At 34.8% G+C, this 18062-nt stretch overlaps 1 protein-coding gene across 2 annotated transcripts; it reads left to right on the top strand.

The window, feature by feature from the left end:
- The first annotated feature begins 230 nt into the window (after positions 1 to 230).
- Positions 231 to 16615, top strand: LOC138336982 (uncharacterized). 2 transcript variants are annotated; one of them, XM_069286631.1, is made up of 8 exons: positions 231 to 541; positions 4352 to 4376; positions 7291 to 7451; positions 8058 to 8132; positions 10793 to 10895; positions 11716 to 12087; positions 12779 to 12871; positions 13972 to 16615. In XM_069286631.1, the coding sequence occupies exons 1-8, from the start codon at positions 443 to 445 to the stop codon at positions 14781 to 14783; spliced, it is 1740 nt and encodes a 579-aa protein (XP_069142732.1). In that variant the 5' UTR covers positions 231 to 442; the 3' UTR covers positions 14784 to 16615. The 2 variants fall into 2 exon arrangements, with proteins under 2 accessions (XP_069142732.1, XP_069142733.1); XM_069286632.1 differs by lacking the exons at positions 231 to 541; positions 4352 to 4376; positions 7291 to 7451; positions 8058 to 8132 and adding an exon at positions 8503 to 8617.
- The last annotated feature ends 1447 nt before the right edge of the window (positions 16616 to 18062 follow it).

The raw sequence follows: 18062 nt of genomic DNA on the forward strand, positions 1-18062 counted from the left end.
TATTTAGGCGTACAAAAAACCACTAGTTTAAACGAGGTATTGAATCCTAAGTAACAAAACACAGAATTATGTGCGTTACAAAATTATTTTATAATGAATATAACCATTGTTAAATTAGTCTGATGATTGCTATATTTATTGATTGTTTAATACATGTCTGGTTGGTTAATTATTCACACCCAGTAACGACAGTGTGACGGAGGCTAATACAAGTACTGATAGCGTCAACGCCTTAGTCTGCTTCCACGTGCACGCTGTTCCGTGTTTGGCGACACACGGCCGCCAACCCTTGGCAGATGGATACACTTTTACATGGACCATAATAATAGCAATACATGTTGTTAACGCAGACTTATATATACCTCTCAATCTGGATAAAGAAGTGAGCGAAAAGACATAGTTTAGAGTTTGGCCTTGGTGACAAGAAACTTTTTGCAACATAATGATTTCACGGGCGGACTCATTAGTATACATTTTATTTTTCCTGATGAAAACTTCGAAATCCTCCTCAACTGACTTAGATTGTGGTCCAAATGTGCAGGTAAGTGGGATATTTCCAGTTTTAATTCGTTATTTATCATAAAATTCATTCGAGTTCAGTCTCCTTCAATTTTCCCTGAGGAATCGATGGTAATAATTTTATCATTCCTGTTGAAAATTTCGAAATCTTCCGCAGTTGATATTTCCAGTCTTTCATCCGTTCTATATCATCTAATTCATTCGAGTTGGGTCCTTTTTTTTGGAAGGAAGCAATGTTAATATTTAACTATTCCCGTGGAAAACTTCTAACTTCACCCCACCTGACTTAAGCTGTGAGTCAATTATGCTGGTTAGTCAGGGTATTTTCAGTTTTAAAAGTCGTTCTTTATCATATAATTCATTGCAACAACCTGGAGCTGAAATGGTTAGGATGAGGGTGACACTCAATACTGACACACATAATGCATTAAACTGATATTTGGTTATGAGGACAAAGGTAGAGGACACTTCTGGTTGGGTGATGCTATCGTCCGCTAACATACATGGCAGCACTTAAGATAAGTACAAATTATGGTTTTTATTTCATTGCGGCCATAGAGAACAAGTGTTTATTGTGAATGAACTGCTGATAAGTTGCTTCTGTCGTCAAATAAGGTCAAGGCTGGTCGTGGCGGCCAAGTGTTTAATGAGTCTAACAGTCTATGACTAACTTTCTATCTTATTGGTAGCGATGGCCAAGTAGTCAATGTGTCTGCCAGTCTATGACTAGCTTTCTATCTCTTGGTAGTGGTGGCCAAAAGGTTAATGTGTCTGACAGTCTATGACTAACTTTCTATCTTATTGGTAGCGATGGCCAAGTAATCAATGTGTCTGACAGTCTATGACTAGCTTTCTATCTCATGGTAGTGGTGGCCAAAAGGTTAATGCGTCTGACAGTCTATGACTTGCTTTCTATCTCATGGTAGTGGTGGCCAAAAGGTTAATGTGTCTGACAGTCTATGACTAGCTTTCTTTCTCATGTTAGTGGTGGCCAAAAGGTTAATGTGTCTGACAGTCTATGACTAACTTTCTATCTCATGGTAGTGGTGGCCAAAAGGTTAATGTGTCTGACAGTCTATGACTAACTTTCTATCTCATGGTAGTGGTGGCCAAAAGGTTAATGTATCTGACAGTCTATGACTAACTTTCTATCTCATGGTAGTGGTGGCCAAAAGGTTAATGTGTCTGACAGTCTATGACTAACTTTCTATCTCATGGTAGTGGTGGCCAAAAGGTTAATGTGTCTGACAGACTATAACTAACTTTCTATCTCATGGTAGTGGTGGCCAAAAGGTTAATATGTCTGACAGTCTATGACTAACTTTCTATCTCTTGGTAGTGGTGGCCAAAAGGTTAATTGTGTCTGTCAGTCTATGACTAACTTTCTATCTCATGGTAGTGGTGGCCAAAAGGTTAATGTGTCTGACAGTCTATGACTAACTTTCTATCTCATGGTGGTGGAGGCCAAATGGTTTATGTGTCTGACAGTCTATAACTAGCTTTCTATCTCTTGGTAGTGGTGGTCAAAAGGTTAATGTGTCCGACAGTCTATGTCTAGCTTTCTACCTCTTGGTAGTTTAGGTCAAAAGGTTAATGTGTCTGACAGTCTATAACTAGCTTTCTATCTCTTGGTAGTGGTGGCCAAAAGGTTAATGTGTCTGACAGTCTATGTCTAGCTTTCTATCTCTTGGTAGTGGTGGCCAAAAGGTTAATGTGTCTGACAGTCAATGACTAACTTTCTATCTCTTGGTAGTAGTGGCCAAAAGATTAATGTGTCTGACAGTCTATGTCTAGCTTTCTATCTCTTGGTAGTGTAGGTCAAAAGGTTAATGTGTCTGACAGTCTATAACTAGCTTTCTATCTCTTGGTAGTGGTGGTCAAAAGGTTAATGTGTCTGACAGTCTATAACTAGCTTTCTATCTCTTGGTAGTGGTGGCCATAAGGTTAATGTGTGTGACAGTCTATAACTTGCTTTCTATCTCTTGGTAGCGTAGGCCAAAATGTTAATGTGTCTGAGAATCTATAATTAGCTTCCTATCTCTTGGTAGTGGTGGCCAAAAGGTTAATGCGTCTGACCGTCTATAACTAGCTTTCTATCTCTTGGTAGTGGTGGCAAAGTGGTTAATGTGTCTGACAGTCTATGGCTAGCTTTCTATCTCATGGTAGTGGTGGCCAAAAAGTTAATGTGTCTGACAGTCTATAACTAGCTTTCTATCTCTTGGTAGTGGTGGCAAAGTGGTTAATGTGTCTGCCAGTCTATGACTAACTTTCTATCTCATGGTAGTGGTGGCCAAAAGGTTAATGTGTCTGATAGTCTATGACTTGCTTTCTATCTCTTGGTAGCGTAGGCCAAAATGTTAATGTGTCTGAGAATCTATAATTAGCTTCCTATCTCTTGGTAGTGGTGGCCAAAAGGTTAATGCGTCTGACCGTCTATAACTAGCTTTCTATCTCTTGGTAGTGGTGGCAAAGTGGTTAATGTGTCTGACAGTCTATGACTAGCTTTCTACCACATTGGTAGCTATAGCCATGTGGTTACTTTATCTAGCAGGACTGAACCAGACATGCGTCAAAGATTTCTGTTTATAAATATATGGATATCCATTGCTGACATGTAAACAAAACATAAAAGAAATACTGAAGGAATCTATTTGCAACATGAAAATATGCTGATTCAAACACTATGTAACAATTATTCTCAAAAACTTTTCCAATAAGGTTAGAATCATGTTATACTTTGCTGTCCGTTCCTGAATTTGCGATTTAATGTGATCCAATATGTTGCTTATTATCCAGATCTGCCGTTTTTAGTTTCTTTGACAACACTGACATGTCATTGATTAATAAATAAAGTATAATGAGAGTGATAATAACCCCTAGAGACTGAGGATGGTTGATTACTTACTGATCCAATTGTGAGATCGCTTGAGGCGATACTATATTTTTAATATGTACAATGGCGTGCTGGATGTCGTCTGTGGAATGCTTCAGTGATTCGTTTTCCTCGCAGGGAGTCCAAGCACAAAAGTATCTCACTTTTATAAAAAGTCACATCCAGCTCATACTTTGACCAAAACATGAATATTCCTGTTATTTTTCTTTTTCAGTCAGTGACATGGTTGGTTGGTTGGGGTTAGCGACCCATTAACAATATTAATCTTTAGAAGGATGTTCTCTCTCTGGTTTGCAACGAATTGCATGTGTAAATGTCTGGATGTTTTGGGATTCTGCGGTATATTCGTGTTGTGTTTCTCTTTGTAATAAGTGAAACTCCTGTTCTTTGATTGTACTTTCTCACTTTTTGGTACTATCTGCCATTTTTTAGCTTAAAACCCGATTTTTTCATTTCCTCCGTAGAAATCACTACATATATTGGATAATTTGGTCCTGATATGTATTTGCTGTTCTATTTTGGTCATTTTGATACCTCATTTGTCTACTTCGGTTGAAAAATGTCAATGTTATGACTATTTTTCAATTTTAAGTGAAATTCGACATGACGGCCATCTTGATGACGCCATAACCGGAAGTTCATTCCAACTTATGCAATGTTAACATTCCGATTTGTGATCAGAGGGTCATAAGGGTTCAGAAAAATATTGGTTCGGAGGTTTTGGGGTGGGGGTGGGGTGCATGTGGGACCCTCCTAGCCCATGGCCTATGAAGCATGCTGTCAAAGACATTGAACAGCTCTCTCTCTACCTGGTCACATTATACTGAAAACGGCAAACCAGTCGTCCCAGCCAGGTGGCAGAGCTCAGAGCCTCCCTCACTGTCCATGATCTCAATGTCACTATTATTAAGTGAGAACTGTATCTTTTGTTTGTTTTAGGTTCCATGTAGCATCAATATAACAGGTAAGAGAATTAAGTACTTTTAATCTGATACGGATATATTGGATTGATCTAAGTTGTACCCATCCTCGATATCCAGGGGTCACGTCGCTTACGATTTCAATACCCCTGTAATTGTGATAGCGAAATTGGAGACTCTGTGTGCGATGATCAGATAGTTTGGTCCTTTGATGTACATCGAATATCGGTACACTGTATGCTTTGAAATTGAGCATCGCTCTCTATAAATATTTAAAGGAAATCTCTGCAATCCAATGATTGACCAGTTTTCCCCCTTGAACTGCCCTCAGTAGAGATCGTAGGAGATTGTAATCCCTGGTGTATCGGGGATGGATTGCATCAGGTACTAGTAGAAAACGCCTTTAATTTTAATTACACGGACTATTTAAAGTTTAATTATGTTTTGTTGATTTTAATCTTTGAGTTTTTGATTGATTCTGTTTTCAAAAGGAATAACATTTGACATAACTCTTGGGTTATAAATAACAAATGTATAACTCATAGATAAACAGTAACAATATTTTTAAATTTATTTTAAATTTGTAGATATATATTTGTGCTCAACTTTATGCCACAAGAATTTAAAAAAATATGATTAACATAATTAACAAATAGATGACATAACATAAAAAATACAAATGATTACATGTATGAATACAAGAGAAACCCTTTCACTTAATTTAAAGTTATATATCTACCGTATATTTGTATTTGTATGAATGAGTTTGGAGAATGAATGGAGCAAATCAAATGTGATGAATGAAAGCGATCGAGTAAAAGGAGTGAAAGAGACCTCCTGTGAGAGGCTATACGTTGTAAGAGTGATGAACCCAGGGTCCCAACCCTGGCATCCCTCTAATTTGCTGGGGAATAAAATCGATTTTGAAACCTTAAAAAAAAAAAAAAAAATATATATATATATATATATATATTTTTATATTTATGGTCATTTATTTTCACATGTGTTAATTTTAAGATTTATGGTATAAATCCAATTTACTTAGAAATCCTACACCGGTTACAAATGGTATTTTCTCTATCAAAAACAGGAGCAGACGAATTCCTATTTTTCCTCAGTTACAAAAGTAACTCACTTAACACTATTTCACATCATTGAACAGTTTGAGCTTCTTATTTTACTTCAAAATAAAAATATCAAAACTGATTAATTGCATCCCGAAAAAATGCCATGACACTATGACCTATGCATGTACCAAAAGCAAAATGAAAATTTTTGTATTTATTTTTGTGTTAATTAGAGAGAGAGAGACACACACACACACACACACACCCACACACACACACACACACACACGGTGATCAGTTGACTTTACCAGTCAACATTGGTGACGTCATATAATGGTCATGTTTTGGGTGTCAATTATAGCCCCATAGACTTCACCTTTTCTTAGTTCATATAGTAGAATTGGCAGGTGAATTTTAATATATTTGCATAAATAACACACTTTTTTATTGAAATTGACAATTGATGTGATTAGTCCTCGATAACGTCGTCACGTGTTTAAAGGATGAGATATAATATCATCATTGGCATAGATGTATGAAATCTTTGATACGCGTTCTAGTTAATGTTTTAAATTGTACATTGATAGTGTACGATGGCTGAAAGCGGAATGAACGAATACGCAATAACTATTTGTTTTTGTTTCTATATTAAGAGCTGTTTCAGTTAGACAAAAAAATTATCAATAACACTCTTTCGCATTAAACAGAAATTAAGGACCTGCTCTGGTAAAAAGTCAATTTTTTCTGATGACTAACATTTTTTTTCTAATATAGATTTTTGTAAAAGGATTTCATACCAAAGTTAAAATGTAATAAAAATGATATGGTGGCGTGCTTGATTTTGTTTCTTTGTTCAGAGATGTTTCATTTAGTCAATAATGTTGACAAAAATGTTGTCAATAACACTCTTGCATTAAAAAGATCCGCTCTGGTAAAAAGTCAAATTTTACTGATTACTAACATTTTTTTCTGATACAGATTTTTGAAAAAAAGATTTCATACCAAAGTTAAACATGTAATAAAAATGATATGGTGGTGTGCTTGATTTTGAGCTATTATGAATCAAAGACAGCAAATTGAGGTGAAATGTGTTTTACTGGAATATCACTGTTTTGAGCATACACACGACGAACTTAAGGAACATACCAATGATTGTTAAAGAAAATAATAATACTAATAAGTCAACTCATTATTTTTGCTCACCACAGCTGTATATGTTACCCTACCCCTATATTTTGAAGATGAAATTACCTCCTTTTTATTTTTACAATTTTTGACAGATTCAAATTTTGCTGTTCAAATGAAAACAAGTTACTGTTTCTAAAATCATCATCAAAAGAGGGGGTCAAGTCAACCTAAAAAGATATACAACAAAAAATAACTTGATATAGCTAAAAACGTCGTTGCACCGGCGAGTTAAGTAAAATTTGCAACTTGCAAATTGAGACAATTAGTTTTTGAAAATCACAAAAATTCTTTGATTAATTTTGAACCGCGACTTCAACGAGACTGAAGCCTCACCAGAGCAGATATTTAAAACTCTATTTCAAATACAAATAAAGCCACAAGTGACAGTTTTTGTACCTTCTAATGTACACAAAAAATTGTTACTCATTGTTTTACTGTATTCTAAATTAGCTATTCTTTAAAACAAAACAACATATAAAACGAAAAAAAAACCAAAAAAACACCGTTACCCGTGATATTTTAGTACAAAACTAAATTGACCACATTGTAGGTATAAAAACACTTTTTCATTAAATTTTCTGTGCAAAGAGAAATCTGAGTGCTTCCTTGTTCACAAGAGAGTACAAAGACGTATTCTTCGTCCATTCCGCTATCGGTCAACGTAATAATGCGATACACTTCAATAAAATGATTTTAACACCAGGTCCAGTGCTGGACGACTACAGATGGAAAGTTCCTGTATGTACCCATACGTTCACAGAGATCGGGGTCATAGGGCTGAAGTATGAAAAACCTCCGGAAAGCCTGAAAAAGTTGAGACAATTTGAAATACGAATTTTCATGAACAAAGAATTTTTAAAACAGGTAAAAACTTGTGTTATACACGAATTTCCATGAACAGTAAATTTATAACACGGGTAATAACTTGTTTTAAATACTAATTTTCATGAAATTACCATTGATAAAACAGGTAACAACTAATTTATGAATTTATTTAAAATTAATTTCATTACATTGTATTTATATTGATGTTATTTGAACCAATATTAGATATTCATTAATTTCGTCGCCGAAGCAGAAAACGTTTGATCTTCAGAAACACCAGGTTCTCTTCCCCTTTGAAACTGTGTTGAAATATATGTTTAGTTGGCAGTTTTTATGTATGGGTATAATCTTGAGGTAATCTTGAGAAAGACTATCGCACAATATAGAGGAGTAGGCGAGAATGGAATGTATATTTCAGAGAAGAACGATTTATATAAATCTTGCCTTTAAATTATATTTATTCATATTTCAAGCATGGGCGTGGTGACTTCGGCTTTATTTTCTAACCAGATTTCTTTTGAATGAACATTTGTTGATTGGCTGATTTACTTTTCGAGGTTACACCAATAAAATCGTATTTTCTTGTATGTGTTTGTTTACAATATTTTTTTATCTCATCTGTTTTGTTGTGTCTTATTATTACAGGTATTAATCAACAATTCCAATAAACAGATGAGCTGCCGCTTTGAAAACCTGGAGCCTGCTGACTACAGAATCAAGGTAAGGAAGCGCCTCAAAACAGACCCAACAGTTGATACACGATTCAGGGGGATCATATTCTGTACTTGCGGGTAAGTATTGATCGTGACGTCATGTGTTTGCGAGCGTTACGTCATATTTTTTCGGAGTAAACAACGTGAATTACGCTCACAAAATAATGACGTCACATTGGATACCTACCCGCAATGGAGCTAACACGGGATAAGATTCTTAAGCTGTCAAACATTCGGCAAAGTCTCGTGTTTGACAACTTAAGAATCGTATCCCGGGGGTTAAGATTCACCTGCCTCGCCCAAAGAGGAAAGATTCTATTAGTCTTACACAGGGGTGCAAGACAGCTCACACGCGCTAGACAATTACGTTACGTCATCAATATATGCGGCGTACATTGTAGATGACGTCATCAATTGTGACGAATAACGATGTTTCTGCATAATGGCGTGACGAAAAAGCTGGAAACTAACTGGAATTTTATCTTTTTTCTAGTAAGTATTGGAGAAATAAAATCAAGATATCTCGACCCTCGTGAAAGATTTCGGCCGTCAACCCTTCTCAAGCCTCGGGTTGACCTACCAAAATCTTTCATTTGGGTTGAGATATCCCTGTCCATTTGACAGACCCATGTAAGGTTTTATTAGTCTCGAATGATGCTTAACGCTTTTTAATTTTTTATTTTTTTTTGGCTTTAACATTTAATAGCAACTATAAAACACATTGCATACCATCATAGGTGTACATTTTGATATTCGTCTTTAAAGCATCTATTTCACTAGAAAGGATAATTACACATGTACATAAATATCTAGTATGCTGACATAATACATTTTTTCACAGGTTGGCATACACGTAGAGCAAAAATATTTACTAATCATAAAATAATAAGAACTATAACTTTGATCTGTACAAAACAAGCTCTATCGGTAGATGAATGAGATGAAATGAAATAATAATTACATGAACATCAGATATAAATGTACACGAACTATGTGTCCAAAATTAGGAGATACATTGAACTTCGATAATCCGGACTTTTGTGTCCCAATGTTCAAACCGTTCGGAATATTAATTTTCCGGACTGCCGGATTCCGTTTTCTCAGTTTTTTTTCATAGTACAAATATTTTATTCCCCCCAGCTGTATATGATGTGTATATACATTTTTGGCATAGCAACAAATGTATATACACATCAGTAATTTGGTGAGAGCTGCCAGGGTTGGGGTGCCCTGGGGTCAACTCCCCGAACAAGAATGTCCTCGCACTGGAGGGATATCGCACAGAATGCATCAATTATTAAACGCCATTTAAAATTGTGTCGCGGTGCAGACAATGAACACTGAATTGGCATGACTGTTGCATTAAATTTAATATTTAATCAATGACATGTATTTGAAATGAGTAATATTATGTGACGGTTTCTTTGACTAACAATACGACCTAATTCTATATCGAGTTGTCCATGTCATAATTGATATATTTTGCGTTGTGATCAGCTATTGTTTCTGCATGACTATACAATGGTAAGCGATGAGAACAGATTTTGTAAATTTATTCGTTTTCCTTCAAAAGGCACCATGTTTGTATTGTTTGAAACCAAGAAATATATCAAAGGGTATTTGATTTCCAGTTTTGAAATGACGCTTTCGGGGTTGACGACAGATTCTGAAACAAACAAGTAGGAAGCAAACTTTAAAGTTTTGATTTTTTAAATGTATTTATATAATGCTGACGATCGAGTAAGGTCCGATATGTTTAATCAATATTTTTGTTTGCTGTAGCTGCGTTATTTAATAAAAACCCTAGTTCATTCACGATACTAATTTTTAAACTTTTAAGGTAAATTGTACCACTGCCTGAGTTATGCAGTTACAATTCTCATGGTTACTTTTAATGTTTAGAGTGACCTCCCTTCTTGCTGAAACACGCTCGGTTTTTTTTTTTGCAATATTAGATGGGACAGACTATAGTATCCAAGAAACATTTGAGTTATCCCCCTTTTTTGCTATTAAAAAAAAAGTTCTTTTTTGTTCAAAACTGTTTGCTAACGCTTTTTAATATGCACTTTTGTCAGCAATAATTATTTACTTGCATAGATAATCCTACCATTTTTATCGATTTTTTTTGTAAATTTCAGCTTTCCAATTTACAAAAAAAAATCAACTTTTGAAATAGCATGATAAGGTATGTTTTTATTGCTTGTATGTTCAGAGGGTAGGTACCCTTAAGCAAATATTTTAACTATTTATTTATTTTAGTTACATTTTTAGTGGTACATTTTACCTAAACAGACATACAGAAAATAGGTGTTAATCAACTTCTTTTCGCTTGCGATGAAAATTACACAGGGAATGAAATAAATAAATCCTCGCAAAAAATATATCAAATACAGGATCCATAAAAGTTTAAATCGCGAAATAATATCTGAATGAAAAAGGAATTAGAAATGAAAATCAAATCAAATCGCAATGAAAAAAGTTGGATTACAAGATTTGTTTAGAAGTAGAAATAGTAGCTATGATCATGATTATCGAATGTAGTTGGTATTCGATGGCCTTTTAGCTGCAACATTCTGCAGCTGATTTATCACAGTATATAATTTTAATTAATGTACTTATTAGCTTAAAACATTGAGCAAAATTAATTACTTCTTTGTTTTATTACAGATACGGCCAATCAATCAAAATAAAGAATGCGTTTGTTTACAAGGAACCATGTGTAAGACCTGCAAGGCGAGGACTGTCGATGTGACATTAGAACGATCTAAAGGTAATCACACAATCCGCCTGAAATCCAGTGATTTCGCCAGTGTAATATTCTTTCGCATATGTCACTAGTGTAATTTAACCTGGAGCGATTATGACGTCATGACAAAAACAAGAATGTAACGTCAGGATAAACGACGTGACGTCAGGATTTCGAGGATGGTAGAAAAATATTTCGGCCACCGCTGAATTTTCGCAATTCATTTTGACGTGAGATTCTTCGAAATGTAGGTTGTTGTACTTATACGAAAAAAAGCATCTTAAAGTGTTCATTTCATATGAGATTTTATGAAACTCATGTCGAACCTGTTTAAGAAAATTTCATGTAATAAACACTAATTTTAGATCTTATATTCCGTCTTTGCATATTACAGAGTTAGCTCCCTTGCGGGTAGGTATCTATTGTTACGTCATTATTTTGTAATTCACGTCGTTTTCTCCGAAAATTATGACGTTACGCTAGCAAACACATGGCGTCACAATCAATAATTACCCACAAGGACAGATAACTCTGTAATATGCGAATGCAGAAGATACAATGTTCGTTTAAGAACGGAGCGGGATGAGATAAGGTCGACCGCCAATTGTGTAAGTAAAGAGCCTTTTGCTACATAACATGTCGACATGTTTTTGTTATCATAGAGATGGTTATTTCCTCGTCCAAGAGCTTTTAGATTTTAACAAAACAAAAAAAAAACCCAAAACCGTGGAAATTAAACTTTAGCGGCGTTAGATTTTTGCGATTGGCTTTCACAGTTTATATGGTTCAACTACATCTCATTGTTTCCATAGAAACATTAAATATTCACTGGTCTCTGTTTCAGTTCTCAAGACCACACACCATGCAGGTCACACCAATGCTTACGACGACAGAACGAAGCCTGTATCATCCACAGGTCAAACTACATATAGTACGAGACACATACCAGTAGTCACTGGTAAATACGCTGACAGTTCTAACTATACCCCTACCAAAGGTCAAGGCGATCATGATACAGCAGAAATTGTTCCTGATAGGCAGAATACAGACCAAAATGTCTTCCCAGGCTATACAGAATCTTTCCACGGTTCATTGCCACATTATCAGGAGACATTACATGGATGGCAAGAAATGCTGTTAGTTTTACTGGCAATTTTAATTCTGCTGGTAATTTCCACATTCGTATCACTGTGCGTGGTCTACTTCTGTCAACGTAGTGAGTATCGTGTTATGGGTGTGTGTGTTAAACTCCGTTAAACCTGCCTATATTACTAGGCTTTTAGGGGTGTTACTACTGAAAATGTTTTACTGTGTTCTTAATTTAGTTCAATTCACTCAATATTGTTTAAGTTATTGATATTACTTATATCATTCATAATATTCTGTCAATAATTTGGAGTTAACAACATTGCGCATTGTCAATGTAATAAAATTAAATTATTCTTGAAATTATTATATGGAAGATACATTTAGAATAATTACAATGTCTGGTGTAGGAACGATAACTGTATTTGAAAGTTATTCTTACAAGATGTATAATAAAAAATGCCTTTTCATAGTAATTTAACAAAAAGAAATAATAAGTTATTTGAAATTTTAATTATCGAGTTGAAAATAGATATACGAAATCATCTGACAATGAAAATAATTAATGAATGATAGTGAGTGAGTGTGCATGTCAATACATATCTATTTAATCATAAAATTGATTGGAAAAAATAATAATGAAAAAAAAATAATAAAAAAATTGCCCGTCTTATTTCAATTACCTAGATAACTAGGGGCAACTGTAAAATAACCCTACAATTCTTTTACTCTTGAAGACACGTTAGACACTTCTAAAACAAAGACATGATCAATCCGATTAGGAATTTCAGGGTTTCCATATTTATATTTTGTGTTTCCAGGGCGAATATCAGCCAATCAGAATGAGCGTTTCTCAAACCATTCAGTGGAAAGCGTTAGTGAGACTAGGAGACTGTCATCGGCTGAAATAGACGGTAAGATATCCTAGATTTCGTACCACGTGTGTCCGTTTTATCCTCTGCACCACGCAATAAAATTCAATTAATATGTAAAAGCTGTCCTCAGAAACAAACAATTTTGACGTGAAAACGGAATATATATTTTTGTGTATACATGTATAACATGTGTTTTATCTAGTGTTGGGAATCGGTCAGAAAAATCTCAATCGATTAATCGGACATTAGAACCGATCAATTATCGATGGTACAATCGATTAATCGGACATTAGAACCGATCAATTATCGATGGTACAATCGGTTTCGTGACATGTCTTTGAATTAAGATTTAACTAAATATATTTGCAATCTTTATGATTATTTTTTGTTTGATAAACCAATTGATGCTGATTCCATTGCATTAAGCTAAACCATTGTTGCAGGATGCTTTACTGATTATTTATCTGTACCTCTATCACATCAGTAACATCCGAGGAGTTCCAAGTGGTGCTCCGTCGTATTAATTTTAAACACTGAGGACATTATTTTTATTTTCAATCGATAGCGTCAAGGGTTCAATCGATTGTTGCCGACATGACTCCTGGCCGATAGTTATTGATAGTTAGATACAATCGTCCAAACATTAGTTTCACCAATTCCATACTTTCACTATATATGTAATTTAAGCTCAGAATATCAACCAACGACAAATAAAAAAGAATAGTAATTATCATCATGAACAACAGAAGGAATGAAATGTTTAAATATTCATGTTCTTTTCTTTAAACGTTTTATTTCCGATAAATACCTTTTTAGTTGAAATGATGTAATACATGCATCATTTGTAAAATAAAACACGGAATTAAGCAACAGTTTATCAAATGTCTTACATTATTTATAGAAATGAGATAAAATCATATCTTGGATCAAAGGGACGCCCGATTGACTAAGGGGAATAATTCTAACAAACCAATATTGACAAATCAATGAACATTACTGTTAAAATCATAAGTACCAAAATACAGATATTTATAAATTAAGCTAAAAAATTTAGCTGCGTTCTATGTATGAGTAAATGTTGACTTGTTTACCTCATTATGAAATGTTGACTTAATTATGATTTTTTGATGCTGCTTTAGGTCAAGGTGTCTATAGTTCCATGTGTCAGAAAATGGACGTTATCCGGAATAGCCCCACGTGTCAAAAAATGGACGTTACCCGGAATAGAATTGAAGAAGATGACCACTTTCACGAAGTCCGCGATTCTGGTTTCTACAACAGGGACGATGATAGTGATGTAATGCCTGATACAGGTGATGGGTCGGTGCTAGGTGACAAGTTGTTAACTAACTGTGACTCCATATGCGACCTATCTAACGGAGCATTCATAGCTGATTCTCTTGTTTGGGCAGACATGGATAAAGATATGTCTACTAGTGTACGTACGACGTATCCATGGTATAGTGAAAAGGACGACGGACAGTCTTCTCAAAAACATTTAAGCTGTGGAAAAAATACTACTCAAACTAATTCAATTTCACATCATCCTCCGATTGCAAAGTTAAAGAAAGACATCGGGCATGATCAAAACTCCCAATGTAATAGCAAATCAAAAATCGGTACGAGGCTAGCTTGGAAAGCTTCGACGCTAACTCTAATGTCTCACAAAACAAATTATATTCATGCTAAAACGGATAATTCTGAACATTCAGGACTATTACAAGCAGTAGAGATAGTAGTAAGTAAAAATGAGGATAAATATCCGGTGACCTTTCCTCTGAATTTTGCCGAATCAGCGGAAACAATAAACGTCTGCGGAGAAGATGAATGGAAATTTAGCGAATACGTTGCACCTAGCAATTCTGCATATAGCAACAGGGGATATAATACTAAATATACACATAATAAGGATAACAATGATGCGATATCTTTGGGTGAAATCAGTATCTAAAGTATAAATCTGCCGCACCATCCGCAGCTGTAACAGATGAACCTGGATTTATATTGTATTTATCTTGAAGTACATTTTTAGACATCTTTCTACAAGTCCTAAACAGCATCGTCAGAGGCGTATGTTGGATCGTACTACGCTGCGCTACACTAAGTGATACTGTAAGTGTAATGGAGCGTAGTGCGATCAAACTTGGGTGTTCGACGATACTAAAACAATAAAACATTTTGAAAGTATGTTGGATCACCACAGTTGCGTCCCTTCCGTTCACGTAATAAGCAACCAATGAAAAAGCTCGTATTACTGATCTATGGCAGTAATACAGGCAGCACAATTTGAAAAACCTGTTGTATGCGAATGTTTTATAACACCAAAGATTAGCATATTTGTTAGTTATTTGTTTATTTGTTCTGCCACCATTTAATTTTGCCACAAGATCGAAGTCTATCTTTGCATAATTTGTTTAACTCTGTGAAACAGAAGCCACGAACATATATACTTACTTCCTTGAAGTAGTTTAAAACATATAGTAATTCACTAAATAGTAAATATGACTTCTGTGGAAGATGCTGTTTGCAATCGTAGCATGTCTCAGTGATCACCGCCATCACTTCGGTGCAGTTTCGTTGACTTACAATTTTGACATCCTGCAAGGATTTCAGGGAGTCTCGCACTGAATACCCATGGCTAGCGAAGCGTTACGAAAGGTTTGTTTTTGGTGATATGCATGATCTTCGCATGCATATATGTTCGCGAATATTAATTGTATTGAATGTGAATATAGAGATAATTTCTGCGTCCTGTATAATAGGAATAGTTCATTTCATGCATCACGCGATATCCGAAAACGTTTGTGTGGTACTAGTATCTCCAGTGGTAGTGGAGCGTAATCTTCCCGCTGAAATGACGTTAGCGCAGGATCTGCTAACATCATTCCATTACCAATAAAAATAAAAGTCCTGCTCAAACAGGTTTCACGTGGTACTCTAGCAAACACAATCAACAACTATCCGCAAGGACAGATAACTCTGAAATATTTTAAAATTTTCCCATTCTACTTGCGATGGAATGATGGCATTTCAGTTTTTGAACCCCCCCCCCCCCCCCAAATCCAAAAAACAAGAGAGAAAAAAACAAAACATAAATCAAAGTCGATATAAATGACCTTTCAATAATTATTCAGGTTTAGAAGATTTATCATTGAAGAGTTTTGGTATTCTATTTAAAATTGATTTGGAAGGTATGCTAAATTTATGGTTCATTTTCGTAAAAAAAGAAGGCCATTTACGCAATGTTGACAGTTACGTTATATAATTACAGCTTATGTATTCAACTTATGCATTCATCATCATGTCAGTTCCCGGCTATCCTACTTAAAGACATAATGTAACAAAACTGTAACAATTGGAACCAAATGTACTTGTATTACCAAGAAGCGAATATAAAATACTTGGAGAATACACAATAATCTCATCTCAAACCAGTCTTTATCTTCCAAACGCCTTTTAGTGATGAATATAAAGTGGGAGAATGGATGATACCTGATATGTGAATAAAGCATATAAACATCATGATTAATCTCCAAAGCGTCTTTTATCTGAGAATGGATGTTGTGGACGAGTGGTCACTAACTGACTGAACTTTTGTTATCTAGAGTCATATCTGATGAAGTCTGGTCGAGTGGTGGTCATCCATGTCTGTCCTCGAATTTTGAAAATACAGCGTGATGTGTCCTGCAAACTGTATTCATTTACACTTTGTAGAAAGATTTTCCTTGGGGCAACATTTTTTTAACAGCTTATTAAAAATTGAGATAGGAAAGTTGCTTTTATTTCTTTTTCGTTAAAGAAGGACGAAAAATCAAAATAAGGGCTAGAGCTTCATGATTTTAATGCAAGATAACCTGTGTCACCAGAGTGAACTTTTGCCCCGAATTTGAAATTCAAGGGCAAATCTATGTATAAGAAGTGGGAAGATAACGAGCGGAAAAAACAGGATAATGAAAGGACTTATAGAAATGTCACGCATAAAAAATTTATAGTAAATTTTTCCGCTATCCAAAAACAGGAGCAAACAAATCAGTATTTTTCTTCAGTTTCAAATTTTACCATTATCTCCATTAAAAGGTTTGAACGTCTTATTTACTTCAAGATAAAAATATGAATTAAATGAAAAATTGTATCCTGGAAAAAAATCCATAGCACTATATCCTATATTGAATGAAGTATTATTTTGGATCAAACTGATATAAGCAGGTATACATACTTCTATTAAGAAAAATTAAGTAAATACTAGGAGATACTTTATTGTGACCATGGATTGTGTATATCTAACTAACAAATTGAGAAACTGTTACTTTTGAGAAAAAGTCAGAAAAATAGTTTGATATGTCAGTATAGGTACCCGTTTTGTCCATGTCACAAAGGGGTGGCACTAAAACACAAATTAACATGAAAATATAAATACACCATCAATGTCAAATAAAACATGTGTCACATGTTTCAATCATTTCCGCAACGATTCGTCTACAATTACATTTATATTGCCTAAACTAAGCCAGATACTTCATTCTTGGTTGTTTTTAAGTTATTTGATTCATAAACGGCTTATTTAATTTGTATTTCAATATTCACTTTAACCACATTGCTGTCGAAGTATCTTTAATAAAAAATTAAAAAAAAAATAAAAATTGATGATTAATGTTTTGTCCGTCATCACAGCAAACCTTTATCTCATTACCGCAACATCATTTTTAATGACTGAAACGCAGATGCATTACCGTAACGGACGATTTTGACATAAATTTTACCCCAAACAATAGTTTAATGATACTCAACATTAGTGTTGTATTTTCTACACGGCGCTTCCAGTACTCTTATGGAATGGAAACAAATGTAAAGTTTCGCGCATCGAAAATCCAAGCTCTGTTCCGGTAACATGTACGTAAGCAAAAGTACATACTGAGATCAATGACCTGCATACATGGATGGCTAATTTTTTCGTACTTCCGATTTATCCTTTTCCGGTTTGTGAGTTGCTCCGATACTGCTCTCTCAAGCAAATATATATATAACTAATGCAAATGCATAAGAGAAGAAATAAAACTTTTTTTTGTTATTTTTTAAATCATAATGATAACACTTTGAAAATTAAAAACTATGGAATGTAGTCAAAATATCCACCAAGCGAAGATGGGTACAAGGAATCATGACGTTATTTCACGTCAACAAATGTCGCGAAATCATAGGATTCGCGTACGCCGAACTCCAGGCCTTGCAT

This window comes from Argopecten irradians, chromosome 12, assembly GCF_041381155.1.
Source record: "Argopecten irradians isolate NY chromosome 12, Ai_NY, whole genome shotgun sequence".
Lineage (NCBI taxonomy): Eukaryota > Metazoa > Mollusca > Bivalvia > Pectinida > Pectinidae > Argopecten > Argopecten irradians.

Bases quoted from the DNA above. Each gene is read 5' to 3' on its own strand.
- LOC138336982 (XM_069286631.1), top strand. From the start codon at position 443: ATGATTTCACGGGCGGACTCATTAGTATACATTTTATTTTTCCTGATG. The intron at 10,896-11,715 runs GTAATCACACAA...TCTCTGTTTCAG, and splicing joins GACATTAGAACGATCTAAAG to TTCTCAAGACCACACACCAT. The intron at 12,872-13,971 runs GTAAGATATCCT...ATGCTGCTTTAG, and splicing joins GTCATCGGCTGAAATAGACG to GTCAAGGTGTCTATAGTTCC.